Source organism: Cloeon dipterum, chromosome 2 (genome assembly GCF_949628265.1).
Source record: "Cloeon dipterum chromosome 2, ieCloDipt1.1, whole genome shotgun sequence".
NCBI lineage: Eukaryota > Metazoa > Arthropoda > Insecta > Ephemeroptera > Baetidae > Cloeon > Cloeon dipterum.
In genome coordinates this window covers 17,881,138-17,908,436 of record NC_088787.1, presented here as the reverse complement: position 1 = coordinate 17,908,436, position 27,299 = coordinate 17,881,138, and the positions used below count along the sequence as shown (strand labels likewise).

The following is a 27,299-nucleotide window of genomic DNA, read 5'->3' as shown; positions in this document are numbered from 1 at the left end:
CCACTATTAACGCAAATTTCCCAAATTTTGCCTTCTGCATTTCCTCTTTCCTGCGGCAAGTCGTTTCCCTTTTCCTTAAATTTTCTCCTTATTTCATAATTTTTAAAAATAAAATTGACCAAATTTTAAAATTTTGGAAAATTTTAATAATATTTTGCATATAATGTAGTTCAGTTATATTTTATAATAATAAAATATTCTTTCGAACAGAACGCTATCACTTCAATAGAAATGAGAAGCAATAGTTGTTCTAAAATTAAGTTCAAACCTCAATGAGTAACATAGATTCGTTTTACTATGTATTATTTAAAAAGTAGAGCAACATGAAATAATGCAACTTTATGCAATTTTTACTTGAAAGTTTCAAATGCAAAGTAATTTGTGTATTTATTATTCAACAGACTGTTTAATAAGTCCCAAGTCCCAACTCAAATACGCCATAACTATAGAATTCATTGAATAACCCACATATTTGTAGTGAGAAGCACTCCCCGCAGAGCCATAAATCCATCAGAGCAAAGTTATTGCACCATCGCAGAGAATCTCTCCGCACGCAGCCTCCACATCCACAATAACACTGTGTGAGGCTAGATGAGAGACCAACAGGAAAGAACCCCCTATAAAATATTTACACCCTGCGCATTATTCTCAACGAGCCGGGAGAAGCTGTTTTCAGCGATTTACAGGGCAACAAAAAGCTCTCTCTAAGAAGCAGCTGCAGGATTAAAAGAGGAAAAAAATGGAAAGAAAATGATTGTGTTGTATAATATATTATGTTAGAGCGGCGGGCGGGAGGAGAGGGGAGGGTGCCCCACTCCCGCAGGTGGCTTCCTCAGGCTCAGGTGCGGGGACCTTGAAAAGGAAGGTACAACTGCAGCGAAAGAGGAGCGGTGAGCAATAATACAAAAATTTATATATATGTGTGTATAAAATAGCGGCGGCTGCGGCGGTGGACTCGTTGTTGGTGCCAACGCCGCGCGAGCGGAGCGACCAACACTGAAACAAACCGAAGCGAGTGCGCAGGCATAATACATCGGCGTTGGGACTCCGCGAGTGTGCGCCATCGCAATTACCATTATCGGCCGAGCCAGCGCACGGCCAGCACCGGAGACGACGCCAGCACCGCAAGTTGCGCGCGACCGGCGCCGCTTTTCACCCCCTACGCACCGCAAGCCGCACCGATTCGAGCCGACCTGAGGGTGAGCACCTTTTCCGCCGCGCGTCCCAGGAATTTGGGTTTTTTTTTTTGGGAGTGGCAGGTATTTTTTGTGTGTGTCGTGCGTGGACAATTTCGGCGTTTTCGTGCGCGAATCAGTACAACTGCGCGGGCCTAATGAGCAAACTGCTCCTCGGGAGGCCTTTGTTTCGCCGCTCGGCCAATAATGGGCCTTGCGAAATACACTTCGCGCGCCGCGGCAACTTTTTATTCGCTTTTTAAAAGCCGATAAACGTGAGGTGTACTTGCAATGTATTTAGTTCATCAGATAAATTGTTAAAAAAATGCTTGGCTCGGACTCATCGCGCCGGCATCCAATGCTATTCGCCGTTTAATTTCACCTGAGAGGCACGCCTGGCTAGCCACGCGTGATTTTTTTCATTTCTCATTGTCCGGGATGTGCCGAGTGGAACTAACTTAAACAAGTCCGCCGTGCTCTGAGCATTCGTTCTCTTCTGTGTGTGAAAGTGAACATATTTGTTCACACACGCTTCAACAATTTAATACCCAATTCGAGTCATATTTTGTGGTATTTCATAAAAAGCTTGTTAAGCAAAATTTTCAGGCTTCTTCTGACTTGCGCCAAAGCGGGTGCTTTAAACTTAATGTGATTATAATGCTAAAGCCATAAAAATATCGTTGAAATCGGCAGTTGGGGCAACCACATTTGCGCACTTAAGCACTTTTTTGCAAAGCAAAACAACAAGCGTGCTGTTGCATTCGAGAACAAATAAATTACTCTGTATATAAATACAACGCAGCCCTGCCCACAAACTGCGTTCTTTTAATTTGATTAATCTACGGCTAGGAACAATGGGTCTCGTGCGCAGAGACCGTTTTTCTTCCAGCTAAAATATTTTCCAGGCGGTACGTTAATCGCCCTTCGGTGGGTGTGTCCGCCTGCACGAACAATTTTCTCTTTGGCACAAATAGCCAGAAATTAGCACCGATTTTCCAGCCATTTTTGGGAGCGTCGGGTGTACATTTGCATTTAAACGTGCTAATTGGCAGTGAAAAGCTTGCTTATCCATGCGCAATAAACATTTTATCCTTATTACGCGCGCGCAGAGCTCCTTTTCACGCAGTTTCGAGAGAGGCGATTTCGTATGCTGATTTGCGGCCCTCTTGGGAGCTTCTTTCGCCAGACTAGCACAATCAATGTCAAGGACATAAATCAAACTCCGCATAAACAGGTTTCTGTCTCTCTGTGTTGGATGCTGGGCCATTATACAATCCAAGAGTCGTGCACAGAAGTGGTTTTCAGCCTGTAAAGGAGGAAATTTTCATGCCAGACGCATGCACTGCCATAACCAGCGAAACAATCGTTTCGGAGAGCTAACATAGCAAGTGGAAAAACAGGCAGATGCAAAAAAGATCGATCCTGTCAGACTGATTGCATGCGTCAGATTATGATTTATTGTTCTCTCAGTCCGTGTTACTGGCCGACCTCTCACGCATCGAGCACCTTTGTTGCTCACAGAGCAAACTGGGAGTTTTATTTATGCATAGGGTGAAGTAGGAAGTACAAAATCTGGTGATATGCAATGTATTTTATTTCACACGTACTTAGTGAATTTCACTTGAGACGGTTGAAAAACTAAAAGCTGTGAATGTATGCTTTGAAATGCTTGAAAATTTTATTTTGATATTTATCGTTGTTAGCTGTTTGAAATAGTGAATAAGTAATAACAACTATAGCAATTTAATATTATCTACTATATCATAATAATAATACATTCAAAATATTTTCGATCGCTTGTATAGTTGATGGATACAACTATTTGTTTTGAACTTGACGAGCTTTCCTCGGCCATTACTCCCAATGATAGATAAATGCCAACAAAGTTAGGAATTTGATATGCTTGTTTTCCAAGTCAAACGTTTCACAAAATATTGAGCAATCATGAAATAAGCGTTCAAAATTTCTAACCAAAACGCCCCAATGATCAATGAAAGGTTACGGCAAAAAATCATTATTCCTGCTTTTAAAATTACTATATATATTTTATATAAATAAATGTGCCCCCCCCCCCTCTCTCTCTCACTCTGTCTAGAAAAACAATTCCCAGTAAAAAGGGAAAAATCAATTTTACAGTTACGCGGTTGCAAAAATCGGAGCACGAACTTTTTGCCCTGTATGACTGATGACGTGCCAACTTTTTACCATCAATGTCCAGTTTTTCTTTATGTCTTTATTTGGTAATGATGTTGATTCGTATCAGACTGCGACAAAAAGGAGCCGCCACGAAAAATGCATTGACATTCTTTACAAGTCTTTTATTACTTTTAAAACTTTTTACCGCAAAGCAAAACAACGGGTTCAATTATCATTAAATGCAGCGAAGTATCGACCCATGTGCAGAGTCATTGTCTTCGCGGCCGCGGAAATTTCGGCCCGGCAAACACAACCAGTTGAGCAGCATTCATTACCAAGCAGCAAGCTCTGCATTGTACACTGCGCGCTTGCACGAGAATTTATTTCAATAGCAGCGGCGTTTGCCTATTGTGGTCGATGGCCGCCGTCTGCTGAAATCTGCATTTTAATCTGACCTCTGACATCGCGAGAGGCTTGCTGACTCTCACTTGCACGCACGCACACAATCTTTTCTGCGCCCTGCGGTTGAACAAGAGACGAATTAATGTGATGTGTATAAAAATTTGAGATGCTGGTGGCAGGCAGCTACGAGTGAAGAGCAGCACGCTGGCTCACATTTGGAGCGTGAACGCGCAACTGAAAAAATAAACGATATAGAATGTCTCCCTATGTATCATATTTTACAGAGTGAAAAGTGCCTTCATAGGGTGTTGCTTTGCGCCGCCAGTATAGCAGACTGATATTTGCATATTACGTGATTTTTTTTTGCACGGCCCGCTTAAAAGAGTAAAGGGCGCTGAATAAAAGTGGGGATTATCTCAAAGTCAGCTTTTTTAAATTACGTCATTGAAAGCATTCACTGTAAAACAATGGTGTTTTAACCCGAGCGCTTATTTTTGAGAGGATTTATTCCTTCCGTAGAAAATCACACCAGACCTCAACATTTGTGACACCTCTCTTCCATTAGAGCTCGTTTGTTGAAATTTCCCTAACCTTTTCGCATTCAATTCAAAAATAAAGAACAAGCTTTCAAAAAGATATGTACAACCAAAAAATGACAATTTCCTCTTTTAGCTCTGAATTTACCATCACGTTAAAGCCGCAGCAGTACCTTTAAAAGCTCAAATAATACGAGTCAGGAAGGGACTGGAGTTTCCATTCTCTCATGAGTGCACGTGTAAAAATATCAATTTCATCACCAAGATTCGAGGAATAACTTGATATTCAAGGGTCATTCGCTTCAACTTTTGTAGTCCTTTCATTTTGTGCTGGAGAACATATAGTGAGTTCACACTCTCTATTAAAAGAACAGCTGCGATGATGTCACCCTCATTGATGCAAATCTGACGCGTGATAAATTTTATTACCAGAGTTCCAGCGTTCGGCAGAATGCCGTGCATTATAATGGCCATTGCGCCAAATCAAGCACGAAATGACTCATTTGCTGGGATTTATATTCAGATCGATTACTTATTTGCGCCAGGGTGTAAACAGATGACGCAATAGAGTAAAAATATAAACACCAGCCACGATAAAATTTATTGCTGCCGAGTGAAAGAACCTGTTTTGCTCTCTGCAGGGGGGCGAAAGCGATCAAAACTTTTTAACTGTCTCGAGACACGAAAACTGCATTTTGGGCGGAAGTTGCTCTTTCGAAACGTGTAAACTTTTCCATTAGCAGTCGATTTAGGAGAGTGAGAGGGAGCAATTTTTCACTATCTATTGCTACCCACGATTAGAGGGAGAAAATTCAATCCTAATCCAGATTGGAATTGTTCTTTTACAGAATAAATTTTTCCGGGCAATAAAAACTCTCCGTTACATTTGAATTGTGTTGAACATTAAGGAGAAGTTTGATGTCAATTATTGCTGTAAAGAATACAAAAGATGAAGTCAACCGGTAGTGGGTGTATACAAGCCACGCTTGCCACTTGTAAAATATTCTTCAGTCAGTCCGTGAGCAGATGTGCCGGAAGGCTCGTGGGTATTGTAATAGCTGGGTTTGCAGATGAGGCTTGAAAATAGCCAAAATTGCAATACAAGCCAATACTCCAATTGATTTTGTAATGATTTCCTTGCGCGATTTTTCAACTTCACTTTTTTACCTTCTAAGGAAATGTAAAATATTTTCTCCGAGTACGAATTTTTTTTAAGATTTTTGGAATAACCAAAAATCAACTCCCAAGGAAATGAACATATTTCCGTTTCAATATGGCGAGTTGCTCAACTTCCATCGGAAGAAAGCCCTAAAGCGTAGGGGCAATCAATCTGCTCTCTTTGTTCTTTTCCTTTACAACGCACACACACATAAAATATATATGATGAGCAATTCCGCTGATTCGCCATCACCTCTACTAAAGTCATCTCTGCCCTCGCTTTACAACTCTCGATCACGCAACACCCATAAAAGAAGACACGGAGAACGACTTTGTAACCGAATGCATTTTATATTTAAATAGAGAGATGAGTAATCCTCCTCCATAAAAGCCTGCAAGTCTGCCTTAATTAAACTAGTTCCATGGAAATGCGGAACTTCCTTCTGGGAAATAAATAAATAAATACTCGCAGACAAGCATCAAAATAGGACACACAGGGCGGTGGAATGTTCGTTCTACGCAGATTCCATTGGGTAACATTTTGAGCCCGGCACCGACATTCGATATATCTCGTGAGATAATCCAGCATGCTTATTTTGCACGCGTGAGAACCAACGTTCACATTGGGCAGAGGGGGCCGCGGACGTACGTGCTCTTTCGATCAATAGCTTTCAAAAGCGACTCAGCGAACACTTTAATTTCAGAATTGCATGTCTCGAAATAGGCCTCCTTTGTGCGGCAGCGCGTCGTTTGCGGCACACGGAGCGGTAGCAAAGTACACTTTTTTCTTTATCGCGATTCAATTTGCTCTCATTGTATTCAGCAGGAAAGGAAATATAAAGCGAAAAATTGAATAACATTTCCCCCTTTAAATCTGCGAGTGCCACTGCTCGATTTGGATAGATTGAATGATGAAGTAATTTTTATAAAACGATGTGGTTTAGTGTTACAGGAGGTGTCTCGGTGCACTCTCATTACGCAAACGGCAGCATTTCTCGGATTAAATGAACCGGCGACAGTTCCTTGCTGACGGCCAGCACCTGTTCCATTAATTGTCATATCGACACTTTGCGTAATTGTTTTGACGGGTATTTCTGCAAGTGGATGCCTAACGTGCCAGCAGTAATCTAATACTAATGCAAAACAGCAATGCAATATGGAGCTTATACGAACTTCTCCGTAATGAAATGAGCAGGATCGATTTATGTTTCACGGAACTGAAGCCATTAGCACATTTCTCTTAAGATGTTCCTGATATCCCTATGTGGCAAACTCGTTTTGAATATGAGCAGCTCCAATTTACATTAATTTAATTGTCCAATGACTTTCATTTGGTATGCTAAAATAATTGAACTACCCAATATATATTAAATTTAAGAGTTAAGAAATATAAAATATGCTTTGTAAATTTTTACTTTAAAATTTATTTTTCTTTCCTTGAAAATTTTTTCTTGAAGTTAAATCGCAATTGGTTTTGTCTCAACAGTTGAACAGCCTTTTGTTCCCTCTTGCTGCAATGATCTGTTGCTCTGTTTCAATTATGGACGGAGCAAAAAATCACGATGAAAGAGATGGTTAGCTTAATTGAATAATGCGTGTTCGCCGTTTCAATGGGAGCCATGGTATATCTGGCTAATCGACCAATTCGATCTGCGAGCCGGCGCACAGCACAAGCCGCTTCTATAACGTTAATTAATCGAACGGCTGCTTGTGTTTTTAATTGAGACAAATAGTGGTCATCCCGCGTTGTCTTCTTACTCAGTCTCTACGTAATACAAATTTACGATCTGCGGGTGGCTTTATTCGTAAGGAACGGACTGGGCCAAAATATATGTTCTTTCGTATTTTTCAAAAATTTTTGCAAACATTTTTAAGTGAAGCATTCAACTTAAAAATTTTACAGTCAAACAAAAGAAAATTTTAATGGTTTTATGAAATAAATCAATGACTCATTAAAACATTTTATTGCATATAATTTAAAACAAAAAATGAAACATTCATAATTTCCATTTTAAATTAATTAAACTGTTTTACCTAAAAGTATTTGCTTAAAAACCAGAATATGTATTTCGCTGGTCCGGACGTCTATCTCCTTATGCTTTTGAACCAAGATCCATTACTGTTCGCCACTATTATTTATCATCGAGAGGAGGAGCAGGCGCATGCTTGCTGACCCGTCCTGCATTGTAGCTCTAAATAGAGCGTTCTCACTGTCTGCCTCATTCATAATAACTAAAGTTTCATTGACACACGTATCAAAATTCTGTCTGTTCGCAGTATAAAAACATGTAGAAACGGCCAGCCTGCAACAGCATGGTCGCGGACACTCAGGCGTGTTTGTCCAAGGGGCTGTCAGCCTCCATCGAGGAGATGTCCACGACTCGCAACACCTCCAGGCCAGAGCCCGGCATCCGGAATAAGGCGTCCAAGTTGGTCAACTGGCCGCTCGTTCCGCTCAGGATATCCCTGTTTCTCTTTTTCGGAGGTAGGTTTGTTTCATTTCCGCTCGAGACTCGGGGCATGTCTGTCGGGCACTAAATCGGTATTTATTGACTTTTGTTTGTTTTAAAGCCTGATATCTTTTATTAAACTCGACGCCAAAGTTGTTATGTTTAGTTTCACTTCCCGATTGATTTAATTAAATGTATGGGCGCTCATAAACCAATTTTGATTGTGAATTTGAGCCTTGTTGGCGGTGGAAACTTTATTAGTTTTAAGAGGTTTAATTACAGCTGCAAACTTTGTTACGAAAAGTGTCTGTCAGGCCTAGCGTAATCGGCAGGGCGAAGAAACTGGAGGCTCCCAAGTTTAGACCAACACTCGAGCACATCCGACAGCGAAAAAGGCTCAAAACAAGATCGGCTTGGTCCGAAATCAATAATACCGCCTCCTGAGATGAATAGCCTTAGGCACCGAAAAGCGGATTTCGCGAACGCGTCCCCCGCACAAACATTCATTTGAGCTCCATTATTGAAGTAGAATCACCGTCCAAATAAAAAGCGGCGCGGGCGTTTGTTTGCACACCCCGCAATCGCTGGTTGGTGGCACACGCCAAAGCCGGTTGTTTTATTTCCGGCCGGGTGCGTCCAATCAGGCCCGCCCTAGTCAATTAAGCAAATCCACCAATCCACCCTGTCGACGCGAGCATTAACCCTGTCTGCCCCGTAGGACTGGCGTGCCTGGTGCTCTTCCTGCCGCTGCACATGCGAGAAGTCGGCCTCTCGGAGTACCATTCGCGCGTCATCTCGACCGTGGCCCCTCTGCTCTCCATCCTGGGCCCTTTGATCGTCGGCCCGGCCTCTGACCGGCTCGGCAAACACAAGGTTGGTCTCCGCGTTCCGTCCGTGCGGTCATTGTCGCACCCTCCGACTGGAAGTAATGTGATTTTTGCACTCTCACGCCCGGCTCTAATTCGGCCTCACGCACTGTATGCCAGAGGCAGCGTGTATTGATTTTCGGATAGCGTTTAATCATCTCGTTGTGTGTGCCACAAGGGGTGTTTGCTAAATCTGGAGCCGCCTGATGAAAGATGGCTCTCATTAAATTTAATCGTCCTGGGAAGAGTGTGCGGTTTGAATTTTGGTCCCCGGCTGCAAGTGACAGCTCGTTTTGTTCAGCAGGCTGATTGATTACGCATACTAACTTTTTGTGCACCTGCGACGAAAAGAGAACAAAAATGATTATTTAAAAAAAATCATAATCATAATATATAGCATTTAGTCTGGCGGGATGCCAACTAATTACATTAAATAATTTCATTGTTGATATTCACTGACAATATATCCTTATATTCGATTGCTCAATCAATTAATGACCAATTCAATGCACGTACAGAGGACCAGTAACGAATCTTACATAAAAAATTAAAGACCCATTGGTGTTGGCAATTTAAAGGTAAAAATTAATCCTAATGTTGGATCATCGGCGTGCAAACAGCAACAGTTGCATTATTTCAAACTATTAGCAATGCTCCCACTGTTCAAAGACCAATTAAAGACTTTTAAAAAATTATTCCTCTCTGGAAAAAATTGAATTTAAAAATGCTAACCTCGTTCTAGTTGAAATTAAGTGCAGCTATAGGTATACCTCGGTGTTTAATGTTAGTATTGTGTAATAATACAGAAATTTTCCCCACTCCGTATTATTTGCACATAAAAACAGCTCGCTATATAGACAACGAGGTAGCTGCATTTAATTTAAATTGAAAGCACCAGGAACTCCTTGAGTGCATGTAGCCTTCAACGGCATATACTTAAAACAATTACTGTCCATGTTTAGGAAACATCAAGAGAAATAAGCCAAACTGGTTGCTTTTCACAAAAATTACAAATTTGAAACCCCTCTCTGTATAGTATATTTGTTAAGATGTGATTTTAAAAACTTGGCCCACAAAATAACGTACAGCCAGAATTAGTTAATTAAATCTCAGGTGCGACACACAAAATGAGTATTGATTAATTTTTAATTAGCAGGTGTTGCTGACCAGCTGCCTCCTTCTGGGGGCCGCGTGTTACTGCCTCCTGCTCGCAGTGCCGCTAACCTCCGAGAATAACCACTTCCAGGAGTCCACCCTGAACAAAGCACCGCAGGTGCAGCTCAGGTGCGAATCGCAGCTCTCGAAAATCGTGCAGGAGCGCTGCTCGACGCACTGTCCCCACTGGTCCGACGATAGGGTGAGTTTTTTCGATCATCATTTTGTTTCTCGCAAATTTCGGGGTTGAGCTCAGGAAATTGGAGATCCGCCTGCCGGCTGGGCAGTCTTACAAATGAAGTTTCCTCCTTGAGGGCCTGCGCCCGACGCCAGGGGAAATGAGGTTTGGCGTGCGGTGATTTATGGCCCGGAGTGTTTGGTTTCACGCGCTTGTTTGGTAGCCAGGTGCTTGCATGAGCGCTTAATAAATATTTGCCGCTGACAATTGCTTGCTTGATATGCGCATGGTGTTATCCCAGATTATTCAGCAAATGTGTCTGCTTAAAGGCGCTTGCTGGTTTCGCCATTGGCCACCAAGGAAGGAAATCCTATAAGTGATAGCGTGACTTGTCAGGCTGGGAACTCCACTAGCAATTGATATCAAGCAACTTGACATCTCTTTTAATCATCTACCAACGCACTTTCCACTGTAATACTGTCGTATATTGAAAACGACTTCAAAAACTTTTAAGAAACGCGTTTTCCTTACTGTTACTTATTATTTCAAGTGTTGAAGGAACTGTATGTTTGGTAAGAACTGTATGAAAGTAATTTTCATGGCTGGAACCCTTTATAGTGAGGTAATTAGTCCCGAAGTAATTTCATGCAAGACCTTGAAACTTTTGCGTTATACAAATGGAGTTGAAAACTTACAACAAAAGTCTTAAAAAGAATTTAGGTTTGCGATTGCGTGTTTTATTTTAAAGATTTTATTTTTTTGTTCTGGTCAAACATCAAACATTGTTGAAACATGCTTGATTTGAAAATTTTAAATTATATATATGGGGAAAATGAAAAATAATGTAATATATAAACAACTCTTTTTTTAAATTATTTTTTTTCGATACAACACTTTTAAAAACAAAACAAAGCAGTCCAAACATTTTTGTCAATTTACTGATATCATTATTTGTGTAAATACCGGAAATCCCGTAAGTTGTTGTTTTAATGGGATAACACTAAAATGCTTCTTTAGATAAGTGCCACAATTTTATTTTTCATGCTGCAAAGGTGCAAAAAGACCAACATGTATTGTTTTTACGACGAAAAAGTGGTAGTACGCCATAACGTTCAAGATAACAAAAAATGTGGATTCAGCTAGCTCATGGAGGTGTTTGAAACCATTCAAAATCGATTATGCATTTAGAGAAAAAGTTAACCTTTAATTAAAATATTTTTATGTGCAGGCTTTCCTGTATTGCATTATCTTGGTCAACTCTTCATGTAAATAAATCTATTCGTTTCAGGCATGGGAGGTGCACATCAAGAATTGCAAATATGACTGTGGTGAAAAAGGCGAACCTTCCAAGACCTCAGTGACGTCAACGACTACACCGCATAGCGACTATGATGATGATGATTACAAACAGCCGAATGTTGAGGGCTCCATTTCCCTCACGGAAGCAGATGAGTCCAACAATAATTTTGATGCTATTATCAAAGAAAAACCGATGCCGCCGACTCTGTGCTTCAACGGTAGCATGTAAGCAGTCTTTGAATTTGTATATATTATTTTATTATTATATTGCACCCTTCTGCAGCTCCAAAGGAAGCCCTGTCTGCAACATGATGGACCCATCGTTCAATTTGACGGTCAACATCAGCTTGCCTGATGTGGTCACCAAGGACGATACATGCGAATATCCATTGAGCAACATTAAACTCGGCTATGAAAACGATACTTTCGCGTCCCTCTACTGCAGAGGAGATTGCGTGGTCAAGTGCAGCTTGAGAAGCAGCCTGTGGGAATGGGTTCCTGGTGGTCAACAGGTGAGAAAAAAATAATAAACTTCGTCTAAATCTTTAGAATTTAACTAAAGTTATGCTGATGGTTAACTCCATTGTCGCATATATTAAAGGGAATAAAGGAAATTAAAGGAGTAAAATTTAATATTCAATTTAATAATCGCTACCACGTCCAATAAAATAGTTTGAATTTGATACAAACTAGATTTACGCCAAAGAGTGACGGACCTCTACAAATTAACTGCAACTCAAGATTCAATATACATTTTTAAGCCAATTAAATATCCCTGAGATTGAAAGTTTATTGATTTTATAACTATTTCTTTTTAAAGGTTTGTCCAGCCCACCTGCCATCTACCGACCCGCAAGTGACCTTCTGGAGCTATCTGCTTGCCCGCTCGGTGGCCGACATTTTCCCCGTGGCCGCGCTGCCCCTCGCCGACACCATGGTCGTCGTCCTGTCCAGCGTCCACAACAGCGACGTCGGCCGCGAGCTTTCGTTCGGCGCCCTGGGCGCCGCTGTAATCACCCCTCTGGTCAGCGTGCTGGTACACTACGAAATCACGCCGTGGCAGAACACGCCGTCCGCTCTGCCCATTCTGGTCTTTGCCCTGTTGTCCCTGCTCGCCGCACTGGTTCTCTCGTGGGTCAAACTGCCGTCGGTGTGGTACAGCCGCCGGATGGAGCTGGGTGAGCGGCCCTCGGTCAAGGTAACCAACCCTGGCGAGGCTGTCGTCCTCCTCTTTGTCCTCCTGCTCCTCGGAATTTTCTGGGGCGCTTTGGAAACCTATTTCCCTTGGTGAGAGTTAAAATTATTGTTGCAAATTTTAATGTTAAATATATCTCTCCATTTAAATTCAGGTTCCTGAAGGATATGTACAAGCTCGAATTCTGGCAGATGGGACTCACTGTGACCTTTGGCCTGTTCCTAACCATGCCCCTGCTGTGGAATGCAGAGACCTTGATCGACTATTGCGGATTTACAAATATATTCATCGCCACTTTCGCATTCTACATAATCCGATTTATTGGTTCGTCTTACGCCTCCAACGCCATTAAGGCCCAAACTCAATTTTCATTGTTTTTCTAGGGTATGGATTTTTGGAGGCTGCCTGGCCAGCATTGGTGTGCGAGATTTTTGAAGTTTTCACTCTCTGCTTGATGTGGGTTACTGCTGTCATTTACACCAGAAACCTGACCGCCAAACATATAACCGCAACCTCGCAGGCGTTCATAGTTCTAGCGCACTTCTGCTTGGGTATGACTTTATTCTTTTATAATTTTAAGTATTAAAAGTATAGATTAATTTAGATTCTGTACTATTGAGCATTATAGAGACAGAAAAAGACACCATTTTTAAAACAACCCTACAACTTATTTAGCGAAGAAAACTTTCTTAAGCAAATTTACGCAAAATATTCAGATCAAATCTGAATTTTTCGTAACCAATGAAAATAAATATCCGCAAAAATATCATGTCTTACTAATTTCCAGGTCGATTTTTGGGCACCCTGGTTGCCAGCACTGTTCTGAACGTGACTAGCGCCACTGGTCCTTGGGACTTCTTCAAGGGTTGCAGCGTAGCCGCAGCCGTAGCTGGATGGTTGTACTTCTGCATTTACTATTGTTGCGTCCGGCCAGGATGCGGCAGGAAGAAGAACTCACAAGGTAGCCAATTGTCGGCTGAAGGTGCGGCTTCCCCCACTCAATTTTTTGTTTCCATTTTAAACCTTATCATTTTTCGTTTCAGCTACAACGACCAATGGATCTTATACTCCTCTGAGGATCTACAAGGGCAATGACCAGGCCGCAGGAAGATTTTAGGTTTTCAAAAGACCAACCGATCAAAACTCATATCCGAAGTGCGATCGATCAAGTCATTTTCGACTAGCTGCTATCACCGTTAGGTCATTTTTCTCTTTGAATGTGTACATCAGCAGGATTAATGTCATTGTAACTAAGACTAGCCACACGTATATTTTTGTAAATGTAATTATACAAAAATTAACTAATAATATGTGAGCAGGCGGAAATGCGTTACAATTCTCATGCAAATACATCATCTCTCGGAACCAAAATGCAATTATTTATATACGGTATAATAATTGTATTATTGTAAAGAAAAATGAGGAGGTAGTAGTTGTCACTCTCACAGCTTGTTGTTCATCGTTTTGTGTATTAGAGTTTTTGAATTTGCAGTAAATGTTTTCATTTGCTTCGTTTGTTAGAGAAGACTGCCAAGTATTGAAAGAATGTGCACTAACAATAAATGTTGACAAATCGACCGAATTTAATGTTTGTATCATTTCTCTCATTTGCAGTAGAATATATTATCCCTGCCGACTGCGCATAGCCCTAGGCAAACTCGCTACTTGCTGGTTTGCACCTTTACATCGTGCGTGATCTGGCTTCACGGGACGAATGTCTAGCGTTTCAAAAAGTCCTCGGTGCGGAGGCAAGTGGCCCTTCAGTGGGCTGGGTTCCTGTGCGGCCTGGTGCGCCCATATTATCCGTTCGCGGTGTTACTGGGACCCTGGTTCCAGCATTGTACTAGCACAGTACGTGCCCTTCCCGGTCCTCGGACAGAGATAATAACAAGTAAAAAAAGAAAGCCATATTTTAATTTAATAATATATATTCTCCTTGTGATTTCTCCACATATTAAAAATATAAACCTTCTGTCCAATAGCAAATCTCGATTGAGCAAAATCGATTAAATCTTAATCAGCTTTGTGAATAATTTTTCTTTAATTTATTTCTGCAGTTGCATTATTTAGCAAGAACCAATTAAAGAGAATTGATACTGCAAAAGTCTGGAAAATACTTGTTGCCAATGAATGATCTCATTTCCCTTATAGGATTCAGGTGAAGCCAAAATTGATCTAAGTAGCACTGTGCATTTTTGAGAAAAGTGGCTGCAAAGTTAGCATGCTTTTCAAATAGTGAGGACTGTCTCCCTACTTGATATTTTGTTTTATTTCCCAACAAAGAGTCTCCCTAAAAAGTTTCAAGCACCGTTAGATAGATCTCGACGAGAGGAATCGAAATCTGCCAAAACAATGTGGTCAAGCGCTGTAAATTTTTGCAGAAAATTTGAAATTTCAGTGTAGCAAGGTCCATTTTTTATTATGTATTGTAAAAAAATATTTCTCGATCAACTGCTTATTGCATTCAACAATTCAAATAATATTCAAATGTCGCCCTGTATTGATATACTTAACTTAAGTCCAATCAGCAACAAAACAAGAAACACGAATTTTAAGAAGAATGAATCAAACAATTGGTATTAACAATTCAGATAGGATACCAGTAATTTGATTAAAATCGGTGCAGTCGCTGAATTTAAAACCCGGAACATGGATAAACGACCTAGTAATGAAGATCTTGCGCCTCCCGCCAAATACCGCAAAAAGGACGGCCCACTGGACCTGATGGACAGGTCAGGCATCGTCACCTCTTGCTTCGTTAGGGTAAACAGTGCACTTCACCAATTTCTTACGGAATAAAATTCTCAGTTAACTATGGCATCATGCGTAGCGGCCTGAAAACCGCGGCAAAATGCCAGTGGAGCTGATCGGCTGCCAGTATAAGGAGAAACTGACTGCTTTTCTGCACAGAACCGTAATTTCATACATCAAAATTCAGGACAAGATTGACATTTCAGAACCATAAAATCACAGGTTGACGTTGGCACCAAGTGGCAGGATCCTGCTTCGAAAATGCCCGAGGAGCAAATCCGGAACCAGTTGGAGCTTTTTAAGGAGGACATACAATTTGAGCCGACAAGTCAGGAGTTGAAGTACATCGAGTACTACCTCACAGAAGTGTTAATTCAGCTGAAACACGGCTTTTGCTATAAAAGAAAATGCTTTTTAACCTATTGCTTCTCTAGGGAATCACCGCGAAAGACGTGGAACAAATGCCGGCGCACGTGTGGGAAAGAGCCGTTGCGAAAACGATTCAGAAGTACGCGTCAGACAAACGGTGCGAAAATTAACAATTCTCATTTATTCATCGCAAAATCAAACCGAAAATGCGCAGACTGCATAGTCTGTTCGCGTGGCTGCGAAAACGGGCCGAGAGCGACTGGGACCGCGGCAGCCGCGAGGCCCTGCTGAAGGAGGCTCTCAGGGAACCATGGCAACAGGAGCGGCTCGGCGTGCGGAAGCTGCCGCCGCCCTTTCCTCGAATCGTGATCACCGGCCCCGCACCCTGGCGACAGTCCTTCCTCGAGGCCAGGAATTTCTGCGAGAACAGCCTCATGGCCGCCTCCACTATCGTCCTCACCATGAACCCAATCTGGAACAGACTGTATTCACCCCATTCATTATTATTATTATTTTTTACAAAAAGCACTGCTCAATTAGTTTCATAGCAACATAATTTAAAAAATGAGATGATTTTAAATATCATATGGCTATGGTGTTTACTGAAAAAGTATAGTGCGAGTATCTTTTATTTAGATAATAATAAGTTATTTGATTTTTTTAATAACTCTTTCGATATTTTCAACGGATTTTATATTAGTTTGAGACTGCTATTATTTGCCCTTGGATTTTTTTGTAGACTGGAGGACTATGAATTTCTCTCAGCGCAAGAAATTACCGATAATCGTCCGTGGTACCTGTACGAGCTGGAGGAAAAGGTGATATCTTCCCTAGACAATGCTCGAAAAAGGATACTTCTGTACTTGTTAGAAATTATCAAGATCTTTTTTTTAAATTTCACTTTAAGTTTCATCTTTCGTTGTGCCGAGCACATGTGGCGTCACCAGAAGCAGTGGGACAAACTTCTGAGCCGCGAACACGGGGTAAGCGCGGACATGGTGCGCCTTCTCAACTGCATCACGTCACTCATGTGCCGTCGACTGCGCGTAAAGACGCTTGCAACTGTCGATGCCTGGACCAAGCTAATTCTCTCCTACCAGGTGCAAGCATCATTCAATTTACATTAATTATGACCCACATAAATTCAGTTACAATTTACCATTTCATTTAACTAAAAAAACTGAACGGTTTTAAATTCTAATGAATGAATACATTGCAAAACTTAAAAATTTCTTGATAAAATTAGGTGAGGGACTCTATAAGTCGGAAGAACATTCATATTTTACCCTTCCAAACAATTTAACAAATTATTCAGATTTAATTCTGTAATCAAAATTCAAACTAATGAATGCGTTAAAAATTAATTTAATTAAAAGTTAAAGAGGAGAAAGATCATAGCGGTATTAAATTTTTTATTTTGTAAAATAACAAATTTTGTTGGCAGTTGCAACTGCTAACGGAGAGGTTTATTTAAATTAAATTACCAAGAAAGAGAAACAAATCTACCGTTTTTCTTTTCATTTTGACAGCCGAGCGATTGTGCCGAGGAGAATGAGAGGCCGAAACCACTGATCAAGTTCAAGCTGGACATCACGGTCGAGCAGCTGGGCATGGAAATGATCAGAGCGCGAGAGTTCATCGCTTCCAGCGTGCCCCGCATCTTTGAGGTTACCAAGGATCTGCCCAGCGTCGGCACCATCATGTTCAACCCCAGTAAGTGTGCCGTCGAGAAAAAAAGAGACAATGCTCCAACCTCTCTCGTTGCAGATCACAAGTACAAAAAGGTCTAAGTATAAGCAGAGGCTCGACAAAGGAATCCGCGGAGGCAGAACAACAATAATAAAATTAATCCCATAGTTAAATATATTTGCTTAAAAAAAGCTTTGACCTGTAATAAACCTGTGTGCTCATAAAGCAATACCGAGAGGTTGTCAGATCGATTGTTATTACCATTGATTATATTGTGCGGCGAGAGCAGCGAGAAAACACGCGCGGACACCTGCTCGCTGTGCCGGCCGCGGCGGGTTCGCGTAAGTCGCGAGTGTTAATAGCCTCAACAAGCAGATGAGCGAGCTCGCTGTATGGAGCGAGCGAGGAGTGGGAAGCGCCGTGCATCGTGCCCGTTCCCTCGCAGCTACAGTCTTCGCCTGGACACCGCGCCAACGACACTCTCGTGCAGTCAGTGCTCCCGATTCATGCAGCGCGTGTTCTCGGACTGACAGAAGCCATGAAGGCCCTCCGACTCAGTCCTTCCTCTCGGAGGTAAGAGAACCACAGAGGGAAATTTTTGATTTACTAAAGATTTTATTGCCATTTAAAAATTTTAGTTATTTATTACATTTTTACTATACTTTTTTATTTAATTTATACTAAAATAACACGCAATACCTTAGTTTAATTTTTTTACAGCTTGAAACAGAAAAGCAATAAACGATAGTAATCTAAAAATTCTATAAAGTGTCAATACAATTTTCAAATTGAAAGTCACTAGTAACGAAACATTCGAGATATTTCGATAAATGATAAAAACAGAATCTGCGGAAATTGTCTGAGATTATAAAAATAACAAAAATCCAGAGGGCTTGTCAGTGTAGCTTCCTGTAAAGCACCCTCGGTATCGGTATCTGAAGGGATGCAGAGATTTCCACGCAAGGCTAAAAGGGGAGTGTTTCTCTGAGCTATTTTTAGAAATTTTAGGGTTGTTATCGTTCGATGCCAGGTTGCAGCTGCGTTAAGAATGGCAGGTTGAACACTGGACAGCAAACATCAAGAAAAACCTATTGTTCGCTTGAAGATGAATGAGATTGTGAGCTCAAGGGTCAACGGCCCCAACAACGCTGATATTTCTTAAATCGACAACAATCTCAGGAATGATTTTATCGTATACATATTGCTTAAAAAAAGACATTTCCGAAAATTTCTTAAGAAAAATTTAATTATGTTATGCTTTAAAAGAATGTTGGGAAAATACCTAAAAAACTAATCATATTGCTTAATAGGAACATGTTTTATATCACTGGTAAAAAATTAAGAGACGAAATACAAATTTTATAATATTACTGTTGAGTGTTGTAAGATTAATCAAACTGAAAGCAAACACCACCCAATTTTTCTTTTGTTTCTTTTATATTTTGATATTAAAAAAACAGTCCAGACCAATAAACCTATCATGCATTTCGGCGTAGAAAACGTGTGAGTGCGTAAACGGTGAGATTCACATCTCTGCTAATTCTTCCGGCGGCGCGATTAGCGAAAATTACGGAAATCGTGGGGTCAAGACTCGCGAGGTAAGGGTCAGAAATTGGGAGGCTGCGGCGCGCTCTCTCACTCCGCGTGGAGCGGGGTTGACGTCCGACCGCGATATTTTGAAGACGCGACTGTGCAGCGGTATTCATGCAACTGTTAAACCGTAATGATCTGAAGGCAGCAAGCAGCTCTTTCTTTATTAAGAGAATGCAGCAAGTTTTGATACTCAAGGTGAATGAACGCCTAACGGTGATCGCCGTATTGCATAGTTTGGCACATATTTCTTACACTGTACACGCGTGGCGCGCGCTCTGCCTGGCTGGCTGGCACTTGCTTTTCGCAAGGGTTCACCTGCCGCACGGTTATTTTCGCAAAATAGAAATTTCCTCGAAACAGACTGCGCTTCGTTCTTAGTCGTCTTGCAGCTGCTTTTCTCGTGAAATTCCTTTTTTTTCCTGTTTTGCTTTGATAAAAATCTCGAACTAAAAATAATCTATTGATTCCTGAAATCGATGGGTCAACAATAAATTTAGGAAAAAGTAATTTCATGTGTTTGGTTTAGTTTTATGTAGTGTCCAAGATTTAGTTGATGGGGTTATTTTGTCCTCTGCCAAATTTAAAAACAGAAACGCTCTCAAAATAGGTACCATTATTTTTCTGCATCATTTGAGAACTCTGCTTTTCTGATTAACAAGCCTTTGTTTGTTTGGCTTGTTTCAACAACCTTAAAAATGCTAATTGGCCTTCTCATTTAACATTTTTTAATTTTGATGCCCCGTAAATACCACCTCTGTTAAAATAAAATTTCATAAATTCTCATTTCTTTTACTTGGATACAGGTTTAATTAGCAGTACAAATGATTTTTTCAGGCATCATTGCAATTCGCGAAGTTTCTAAATAGTTTTTCCTTCAAATAGACTCTTCTTATTTTGAAGCAAGCACCAGCTGTCTAGCAGGCAAAATACGACTGCTGTTTGAAAAGCTTAAACAAGAAAAAACTGTCGGTCTAAACAACGTTAATTAGCCCTCTCAATTAACATTAAGCGCGGACAGGCAGTAAATTTTCACCCTTAAAATAAGTCGCGAGCCGCGCTTACAAAGTTGCCAACAGATTCCACTGCGACGATTAGAAGAAAGGCACGGCTCAACTCATGTCGCAAACGATTTCCTCTTTCGCGGGAAGCGACAGGTGAGTGGCCAGTAGCTCATCTGGCCAATTGGGCCGCAATAATCATTTCGTTGTCGCAATTACGCATCTTCCTCCTGCCAGAGAGAACATACAAACACACTCACACACACGCGCCGCCTAAACTACTCGAGGAGACGTTGACCTCTCCATAAAAGTTGTTTTCGTGGACGAGGCAAACAAAGGATGCGACCCTCTGTGCGCATGCAGGGGTAAGAATGAGAAGCATTACTGATCTTTCTGTGTTTTGTCAGCGTGCAGGTAGCTGCTAGTTTATTTTACAGTCCTCCCGCTCCTGTGCCAGATCATATATAAAATACGCCGCGCGGCTCCGGTCCTTTCTTGTTGTGGGTGGGAAAAGAGGGATGCTTGAGGGGGTGAGTTCACTGACCATACCGTCAAAAGCTGCTCTAAGTTTATTGTGCATTTGTTCAATCCACCCCAGGATAATGCCCATTGATCACGTGGTTTCACGGTCTTCTAGGTTGACGACCTTACCCACCCTGGCAGGTACGAAATGGAGTTTGATTATGTCGCAAGTTTTTTGTCGGCAGTAAAACCCATAGCGAGGGGATGAGCTTGAATGGTGCGTCGGAAATCAATTAGGGAAAGAAGAGTTCAACGCACTCTATACTGCCAGGAAATATAAAATAAGGAAAATGAAAAAAATATTTAATTTTAAAGCAAAAAATGAAGTTGACCTAGGCAGTCATGAAGATTGATGTTGTGTTTCTAGTCTTCGCTTGAGTCCTGAGTGAGGTCAACAGCATTAAATTATTTTAAATTTAACGTATTTAAAAATTTATTGAGCGCATCAAGGGAACTACTAACAAACTAAGTATTTCCGGTGCTGCAGCAAATCAAATACGCGCAGTTTCGATTATCCAGCCTCTATAGCGTGTCTCGGACCGAGATGAAAATTGGCCGGCACGAGTTCACAAAAAGAACGGTTTCTTTCCAAAGTTGAAAAGAGTGCGTTTAACTGCGGCCAGCTCGTTGATTGCGATCTGTAGGGCGGTGTGAATGAATAATACGCGCCGCGTTGACAAGCATAATTCGAGCCTGCAGTGCATTAGCGTGGCTCGTTTCCGCGTGAAACGCCCGAAAAATATAGCTCTCTCGGGACACATGCGGCGTGTGTGTTATTTGGATAAATAGCTGGCAGCTAGGCCAAAAAGAGGAGCGTCACAAAAGCGGAGAGATCACTAGCGGGGCCAACGAGGCCGATGACTCGCGAGTGTTGGGCTGGTCAGTGACTCTGACTGAGCTCTCGCTCGCTCGCTCACTCGCTCGTTCGTTCGTTCGTTCGTTCGTTCGCTCCGCTAGACCGCCACAAGTGTTGCCAATCATAGGCAACCCTGAGAGTACAACGACGAGCCTCTTCATATCCTCTTGCCGCGGAGTAATTGCGAGCAAAAAGACGAGTAAAAAGAAAGACTGCCGCAGTGCACCGCTCTCGCGCCGCTGCAGGTTAAAATTTCATCCGCTCGTCAGCAGTCACTCGCTCGCTGCCGTGACCGTTTTCTAGTGGGCACGTTGACACTTTTTCAACGGAATTTTGCGCCGGTGTGACTGACACTGCTCTTCACACTTCTTTTTGCTTTTCGCCTCATTGCACGCCGTCCGTCTGTCATTTTTGCTGAAGGAATTTCCAGACGTGATTTTTAATCTCGCACGCCTTTTTGCCACGTTCGAATTATTAGATTTGTTTCAATTAACCGTTCATTAATGTTTTTAACCAACTGCCTCATCTAAAGTTGATCTAAGTTCAATTTAAAATATGTATTTTAGATTAATAACTGAACACGAACGAATTGGTTTAGATTCATGTACTCATAAGATGGATAGGGTTTAACAAAATGAATATATATTAAAAAATTTAAGAAATCAAACTAAACATTTAATTGATGGAGCAGGACAATGGCTTTACGACAATTTATAAAATACGACAAGAAAAATATTTGAATTTTTTTTTAATTTGTCAAACGATTGTTAAAAAGCTTAATGTTGAATTCTTATAAATAAAATTTGTAATATTTTTGATTCACCTGCAGGAATTCTTAAATTCGTTTCAAATTTCAGGCACGAGAGAAACGCTGGGGTTTCCCTGTTTACTTCGAAGCACCAACTGTGCCTTGAGTTGGACCTTTGTGTTCACCTTCCCCAGCCCAGTCTGAAACCCTTGACGGAAGATGTATCTATGATTCTCACCTTGCAAGCACTGCCAGTATCCGATTCCTGCGTCTGCCAACGGATTTGTCAATGGCTAGGACAAACGTTCCCTGCTAAAGGTAAAAAATTTGAACCGAATTGTTTGCTGTGAAATGGTTTATTCTTTGTTAAGTTATAAACTGAAAATTTAAATAGTAAAAAAAGGAAAATATCTCATCTTGCCAAAATCTCTTAATTATAAAGTCAGTATTAACTTGTAATAATTAAAAAAGAAATAACAATTTTTGAAGCAACCAGAATTAAGTCTGAAGTTTAAAGTTTTTCAGCTCTTATAAATTACACCAAATAAAAAGCAATATAAAATGAAAACATTTTAGAACCATCATGTTTCTTGAGTTAAACAACAGCATTAATTTCAACTGGTCAATTAGCAACATGAACATTTAGTTATTATTTGTAATAATTTGACAGTCAGTGTCAATTTTTTTTAAAAATATATTTTTAATATTTCGCCCTTCATTCAATAAACTTATCATGTGGTGCTTGTTTGAAAATTGTATGTAATTTTGAAAATATCTAAATATCGTCCCAAACGTTATGAAATTTGACTGACATTCTCTCCCTTCACAGAATGTTCGACGTGTGATCTCGACGAAGAACCTTCACCGTTCCCAACCTCCCTGCTCGAGGTGCGCAGCGCCCTGAGCAAAGGGAACTTTGAGGCGGCGACCCAGCTAGCTGAGTTCCTGCTCGCGGCCGGCGCGGACCCTGACGAGACAGACCCTGAGGGGCGCACCCTCCTCAGCCACAGCGTGCAGCGTCTGGACGACACGGCCGCCCTGACGCGCTTGCTGCTCAACAACGGCGCCAGTGTGTGGCACCTCGGCGCCCCTGCGGAAACCGACCACTCCCCCTTCACCTGGCTGCTTAGGGCGCTTATCCTGAGACGCCGCTTTGAAAACTGCGACCTCACCCTGGAAATGCTCGCCAGAGTTATGGGCGAGCGACCTGCGCAGATGAAGGCCCACGTGCTCAGGGCCATGTTTAGGTTAGTTCATCACTATTTTTTGTTAGGACTGAAATTTTAATTTAACTTTTCGATCATAAGATGGAAAGATGATATCTGAGGAGTGTTTTGCTAAAGGATTTTATTTTTTGTTGGACCAAGGTTAGGTCTTGTGCTCTTTTGCAGTGCTGAAGGCACCACCCAGAAACATTATTTTAATTATTGAGTTTTATAAATCTTTGTGTAAAAACGGCAAAAATAAGTTTTCTTTAAAATCTTGTTCATTCATTACTATACATAAGGTCAGCTATATTGCAAACAGTGATCTTGAATTGGCACAACACAATTAGGGGTTACTAAAATTTAATATTAGAAGATACGGGAAATAGGTATTTATTTAAGATTCTTTGTATTAATTTAAACTATGCTATCATATCATTTAATTGTTAAAAAATGTATACTATTTGCATTGTGAAAGCTTTTACACTATAAATATTGCCATACCCGGAAAACGCTGTAAAAATAAAAAATAATCTAATCAGATATTATTTTTCTACGCATTCACGTTGTACATGTATAAAAAAGCTGTCAAAATTACAGTAAATTAAAATATAATCAAATAAAATTGATGTTAACAAATTTATAATTTATAACACCAAAGACAAATTTACAAATATTTTCATTTTTGATAAATTACGAAGTTTCACAATTTAAATTGTGTAGAAAATTAAATAAGCTAATTTAACTTTTTATATTTTAGACACGCCAAATGTCCAAAGGTTTTGGGGCCAATCTTCAAGCGAGTGAAGGAAGTGCTCTCCGTCTACTGGACCAACCCTCAGAGCTTACAATTCAGCTGCCTCAGCGCAATCAGACGCCGACTGGGTGGCCGGACTTCTCACGGAGTGCCCCTTTTAGGCCTTTCGCCGCCCTTGAAAAGAACTCTGCTGATGCAGGATCTCTTTTAAAGAAGACACTCGTTTGACGTGTTCTCCTCGCAGTTCCTAATTCATTTGTGGTTCTTGTGCGGCTCAAGCGGGCTGGCCGGATTTCTCTCAATCCTAGCTCTACGAGCGAATTATTCATAGCATAAAATATCTCTTTCACAAGCTCGAATTTCGACCACTTTGGGTATATTGAAATGATGTAATCTGCGTAACACGCCCATCATAGTTACGTGCTTTAGCGATTGTAATATGATCTTAAACGCGCGCATCACAAGTCTGTCTACTTGCCATAGCTTAATCAACCCCGTCTGCTCAATTAGATAGTTGCACATTCGACGTGGTTGCTCTAGTCCGCCTGAGAAGATCAAAATTCGCCTAATGCATACTCAGTGCACCTCCCAAACTGAAATTCAACAATTCAAAATTGCTAAATATTTAATCTGTGAATCCAAACTGATGACTAAATTGAAATTTTTTTTATGTCGCGGCCTTTTTTAACGGGACGGGTTTTGTTCATTGATAAAAATGTACAAAATCGGAAGAGTTAACTTTTTCATCAAAGTAGTTGTGTAAGGAAATCTTATAACTGTAACACCCTTTAAAACAAGGTATTCAGAAAGACCTCAAGATATGCGTAACTAGTTTATAAAAATGTCCTAAAACACGTATTATATATGTATACTATATAATTATTATACACTTCACAGATAAATGGATTTCCATTTTTAATAAATTGCCTCAATTCAAATTGACTTTGTGATTTTATAATAATCAATTCATCCTGCATTATCATGTGATCAGCACTCTCTCATGCGTCAGTTCTGTTTGTGAGACATAAAAAGGGGTATAAATTTTCAAACAGTTCATATAGTTTAAAATGTAAAGAGCAAAGGACACGACTTTACACCGAACAGGGAAATTTCGCACAAAGGTCCTTTAGATAACATAAGATAACCATAATAAAACACGCATTTTCATTATATCATCAGCAATTGTGGCGACTACGACAGAACAAAAGATTTAAATTAAAGAAATTGATTTTTTTTAAATGTTAATAGAAAAGAACATTTTCTAGACTGCGAACTGGTTTAACCGGCAGATAATTTGTGTCGTGAGTGTTCACTGGCATGTCAAGTGCTCGCATATAAGATGTCGTTACATTATTTTTATACGCAACAATGACAGTACTCTCAATCATCTGTTTAACTTTAATGCACATGTTGTGTCGCTTGCTCCAGTAATGAGTTTGTACACAGAAAGGACTGGAGTGTGCAGATGGCGATTTAATGCTTATCTTCAGCGCAGCGCTAGGAGAGTGACACGCGGGAATCGAAGCTGCTGGGACTGGAAGAGCGTTTTGACAGATTACAGCAGGCCGCAATTATGGGTGCTGTCCGTTTCTTGAGTGCCTCAATTTCACGAAATATTATTTTTTGTAGCAAAAAATAATAAGGTGGTCCTGCCAACGTGGGTGCAACATTAAAAAAAAAATCTAAATTTATTCAAACAGAGTTAGAGAAAACACGGCTTTGAGAGTGACACCAGGTGTGACAAGGAAATTAATTAATTGTGCTTTTCTTTTTCACGGGGAAAACAATACTTGAGTTCAAAATAGAACATACACATGAACGAAAATATATTAGTTATTGCATTTTCCTGCTCGATTATATAACAAAAACAGCAAATTTTAAAAATTCATTATTATTGTTTTCTTCGGTTGCAATTTAGACATCAAAGTTATATCTATATCAGAAGGAAATTGGAGCATTCCATCATCGTTTATTTTTAAAATTTTATTTCTGGTACGACAAGCATACCCAGAAATATGTTTTTCTGTCTTTATAACTTCTTTGGACACTTTCAGGAACGAAGAACGCGTTTTTATTCCATTTAAGATCTCCTCTCAGAGTAGACAAGTGTCAAAAGTGAGTCCTTCTCCTTTGATATGCAAGGCCAAGTCAAAGAGATGAAGGCTTGACCACTGTGTATCGTTTCGGATTAATTCACGAGACGAGAGTAAGAGACACGTTACGCCGAAACGACGTGAACTAAAGCTGCAATTATTTATAATTACTGTTTACAGAAATTGATTTTAAGCGTTCCGTTCAATGATGGCTGAATTTTAGAGTGGAATGGATCAACTGGCGGCAGTGGCGGCTCATTTTGCAACATCTAAAGCCACCGCTGATGAGTTGGATATTAACAACTACAAGTTAGCAACGCAGTTTTTAATAATAAAAGATAACTTCCTATTCAGAGTGACATTTTAAACGAGCGTTAATGTTTTTAAAGTACTTAATTGGCGTTTTTTTTTTATTAAATTGCTTTACATGTCCAGATGGGACGTATTTCTAACATTAATGAATGCAGCAAATGCATTCCTGGAAAATCCGAAGTTTCGTTTTGAAAACAGATCTTACTAAAGATATCTTCTCGAGCGCGGAGCATGAAAATGAAAACACACGCTCAAATGTCGTCGAACTGGTTTAAAGGAAAAACTTACTATTAAGGCCAAAGCTTTGAGAACTGATCGGAATATTTATAATTAAAATCGGAAAAGAGAGTAAACAGTCTCGACATAAACTAATTAACAAAATCGTAAATAGTATAAGATGCTTAACAGTTGCCCAGTTTGAAATATTAACAATTGGTTTCAATGCCTGATGCAATTATTGCTCTAAGATATAGAGAGATGCTAAAGGATGGAATCATGTATGAGAAAAGTAATCAGGTGATATTCCCTTTTGTTAAAAAAAAAATAGTTTTGGCTGTAAATTGTACAGCCATGTAATATTAAATTATTAGAGATTGTGTGAGTTACGCCTGTGCCTGAAGTTTTTTTACCTTAGACGACAAATTTCTAAATTAAAATAAACAAACAGTTTCAAATGTTAAAACGAATATATCACAAAATAGTTAACCTATAGATAGTTAGTTTTATATACAAATAAATTCGTATTAAGAGAGAATGACAAAATATATATATATCAATAAATTTATAAAAGATTTGATATGGTATTGATTTCGCGAAAATCGCTGACTTTTGACCAATTGTAGAAAGCGCGTCGCCA

The 27,299-nt window shown here is 40.3% G+C and overlaps 3 protein-coding genes across 6 annotated transcripts; all 3 read left to right on the top strand.

The window, feature by feature from the left end:
* The first annotated feature begins 926 nt into the window (after positions 1-926).
* On the top strand, positions 927-14,132 carry SP1173. 3 transcript variants are annotated; one of them, XM_065479146.1, is made up of 11 exons: positions 927-1,199; positions 7,685-7,892; positions 8,576-8,730; positions 9,877-10,080; positions 11,345-11,580; positions 11,639-11,867; positions 12,176-12,642; positions 12,705-12,874; positions 12,934-13,101; positions 13,338-13,511; positions 13,594-14,132. In XM_065479146.1, the coding sequence occupies exons 2-11, from the start codon at positions 7,721-7,723 to the stop codon at positions 13,665-13,667; spliced, it is 2,049 nt and encodes a 682-aa protein (XP_065335218.1). In that variant the 5' UTR covers positions 927-1,199; positions 7,685-7,720; the 3' UTR covers positions 13,668-14,132. The 3 variants fall into 3 exon arrangements, with proteins under 3 accessions (XP_065335218.1, XP_065335217.1, XP_065335216.1); XM_065479145.1 differs by having other exon boundaries at positions 929-1,199; positions 9,880-10,080; positions 13,338-13,532; XM_065479144.1 differs by having other exon boundaries at positions 929-1,199; positions 13,338-13,532.
* Positions 14,133-15,131: 999 nt separating this feature from the next.
* On the top strand, positions 15,132-17,583 carry LOC135936403 (uncharacterized). 2 transcript variants are annotated; one of them, XM_065479202.1, is made up of 9 exons: positions 15,132-15,313; positions 15,381-15,464; positions 15,524-15,667; positions 15,736-15,827; positions 15,885-16,154; positions 16,410-16,529; positions 16,578-16,770; positions 17,200-17,383; positions 17,438-17,583. In XM_065479202.1, the coding sequence occupies exons 1-9, from the start codon at positions 15,200-15,202 to the stop codon at positions 17,458-17,460; spliced, it is 1,224 nt and encodes a 407-aa protein (XP_065335274.1). In that variant the 5' UTR covers positions 15,132-15,199; the 3' UTR covers positions 17,461-17,583. The 2 variants fall into 2 exon arrangements, with proteins under 2 accessions (XP_065335274.1, XP_065335275.1); XM_065479203.1 differs by lacking the exon at positions 17,438-17,583 and having other exon boundaries at positions 16,410-16,488; positions 17,200-17,363.
* A 134-nt stretch (positions 17,584-17,717) lies between these two features.
* Positions 17,718-24,980, top strand: LOC135936404 (uncharacterized). Its single transcript, XM_065479204.1, has 4 exons — positions 17,718-17,932; positions 22,186-22,394; positions 22,906-23,323; positions 24,042-24,980. Exons 1-4 carry the CDS (start codon positions 17,898-17,900, stop codon positions 24,247-24,249), a joined length of 870 nt encoding a protein of 289 aa, XP_065335276.1. The 5' UTR covers positions 17,718-17,897; the 3' UTR covers positions 24,250-24,980.
* The last annotated feature ends 2,319 nt before the right edge of the window (positions 24,981-27,299 follow it).

Coding starts and splice junctions, on each gene's coding strand:
- SP1173 (XM_065479144.1), top strand. CDS start 7,721: ATGGTCGCGGACACTCAGGCGTGTTTGTCCAAGGGGCTGTCAGCCTCC. Junction 11,581..11,638: donor CTGTGCTTCAACGGTAGCAT/GTAAGCAGTCTT, acceptor ACCCTTCTGCAG/CTCCAAAGGAAGCCCTGTCT. Junction 11,868..12,175: donor GGGTTCCTGGTGGTCAACAG/GTGAGAAAAAAA, acceptor TTCTTTTTAAAG/GTTTGTCCAGCCCACCTGCC.
- LOC135936404 (XM_065479204.1), top strand. CDS start 17,898: ATGAAGGCCCTCCGACTCAGTCCTTCCTCTCGGAG. Junction 17,933..22,185: donor CTCAGTCCTTCCTCTCGGAG/GTAAGAGAACCA, acceptor TTCAAATTTCAG/GCACGAGAGAAACGCTGGGG. Junction 22,395..22,905: donor ACAAACGTTCCCTGCTAAAG/GTAAAAAATTTG, acceptor CTCCCTTCACAG/AATGTTCGACGTGTGATCTC.
- LOC135936403 (XM_065479202.1), top strand. CDS start 15,200: ATGGATAAACGACCTAGTAATGAAGATCTTGCGCCTCCCGCCAAATAC. Junction 15,314..15,380: donor TCACCTCTTGCTTCGTTAGG/GTAAACAGTGCA, acceptor CATCATGCGTAG/CGGCCTGAAAACCGCGGCAA. Junction 16,155..16,409: donor AACCCAATCTGGAACAGACT/GTATTCACCCCA, acceptor ATTTTTTTGTAG/ACTGGAGGACTATGAATTTC.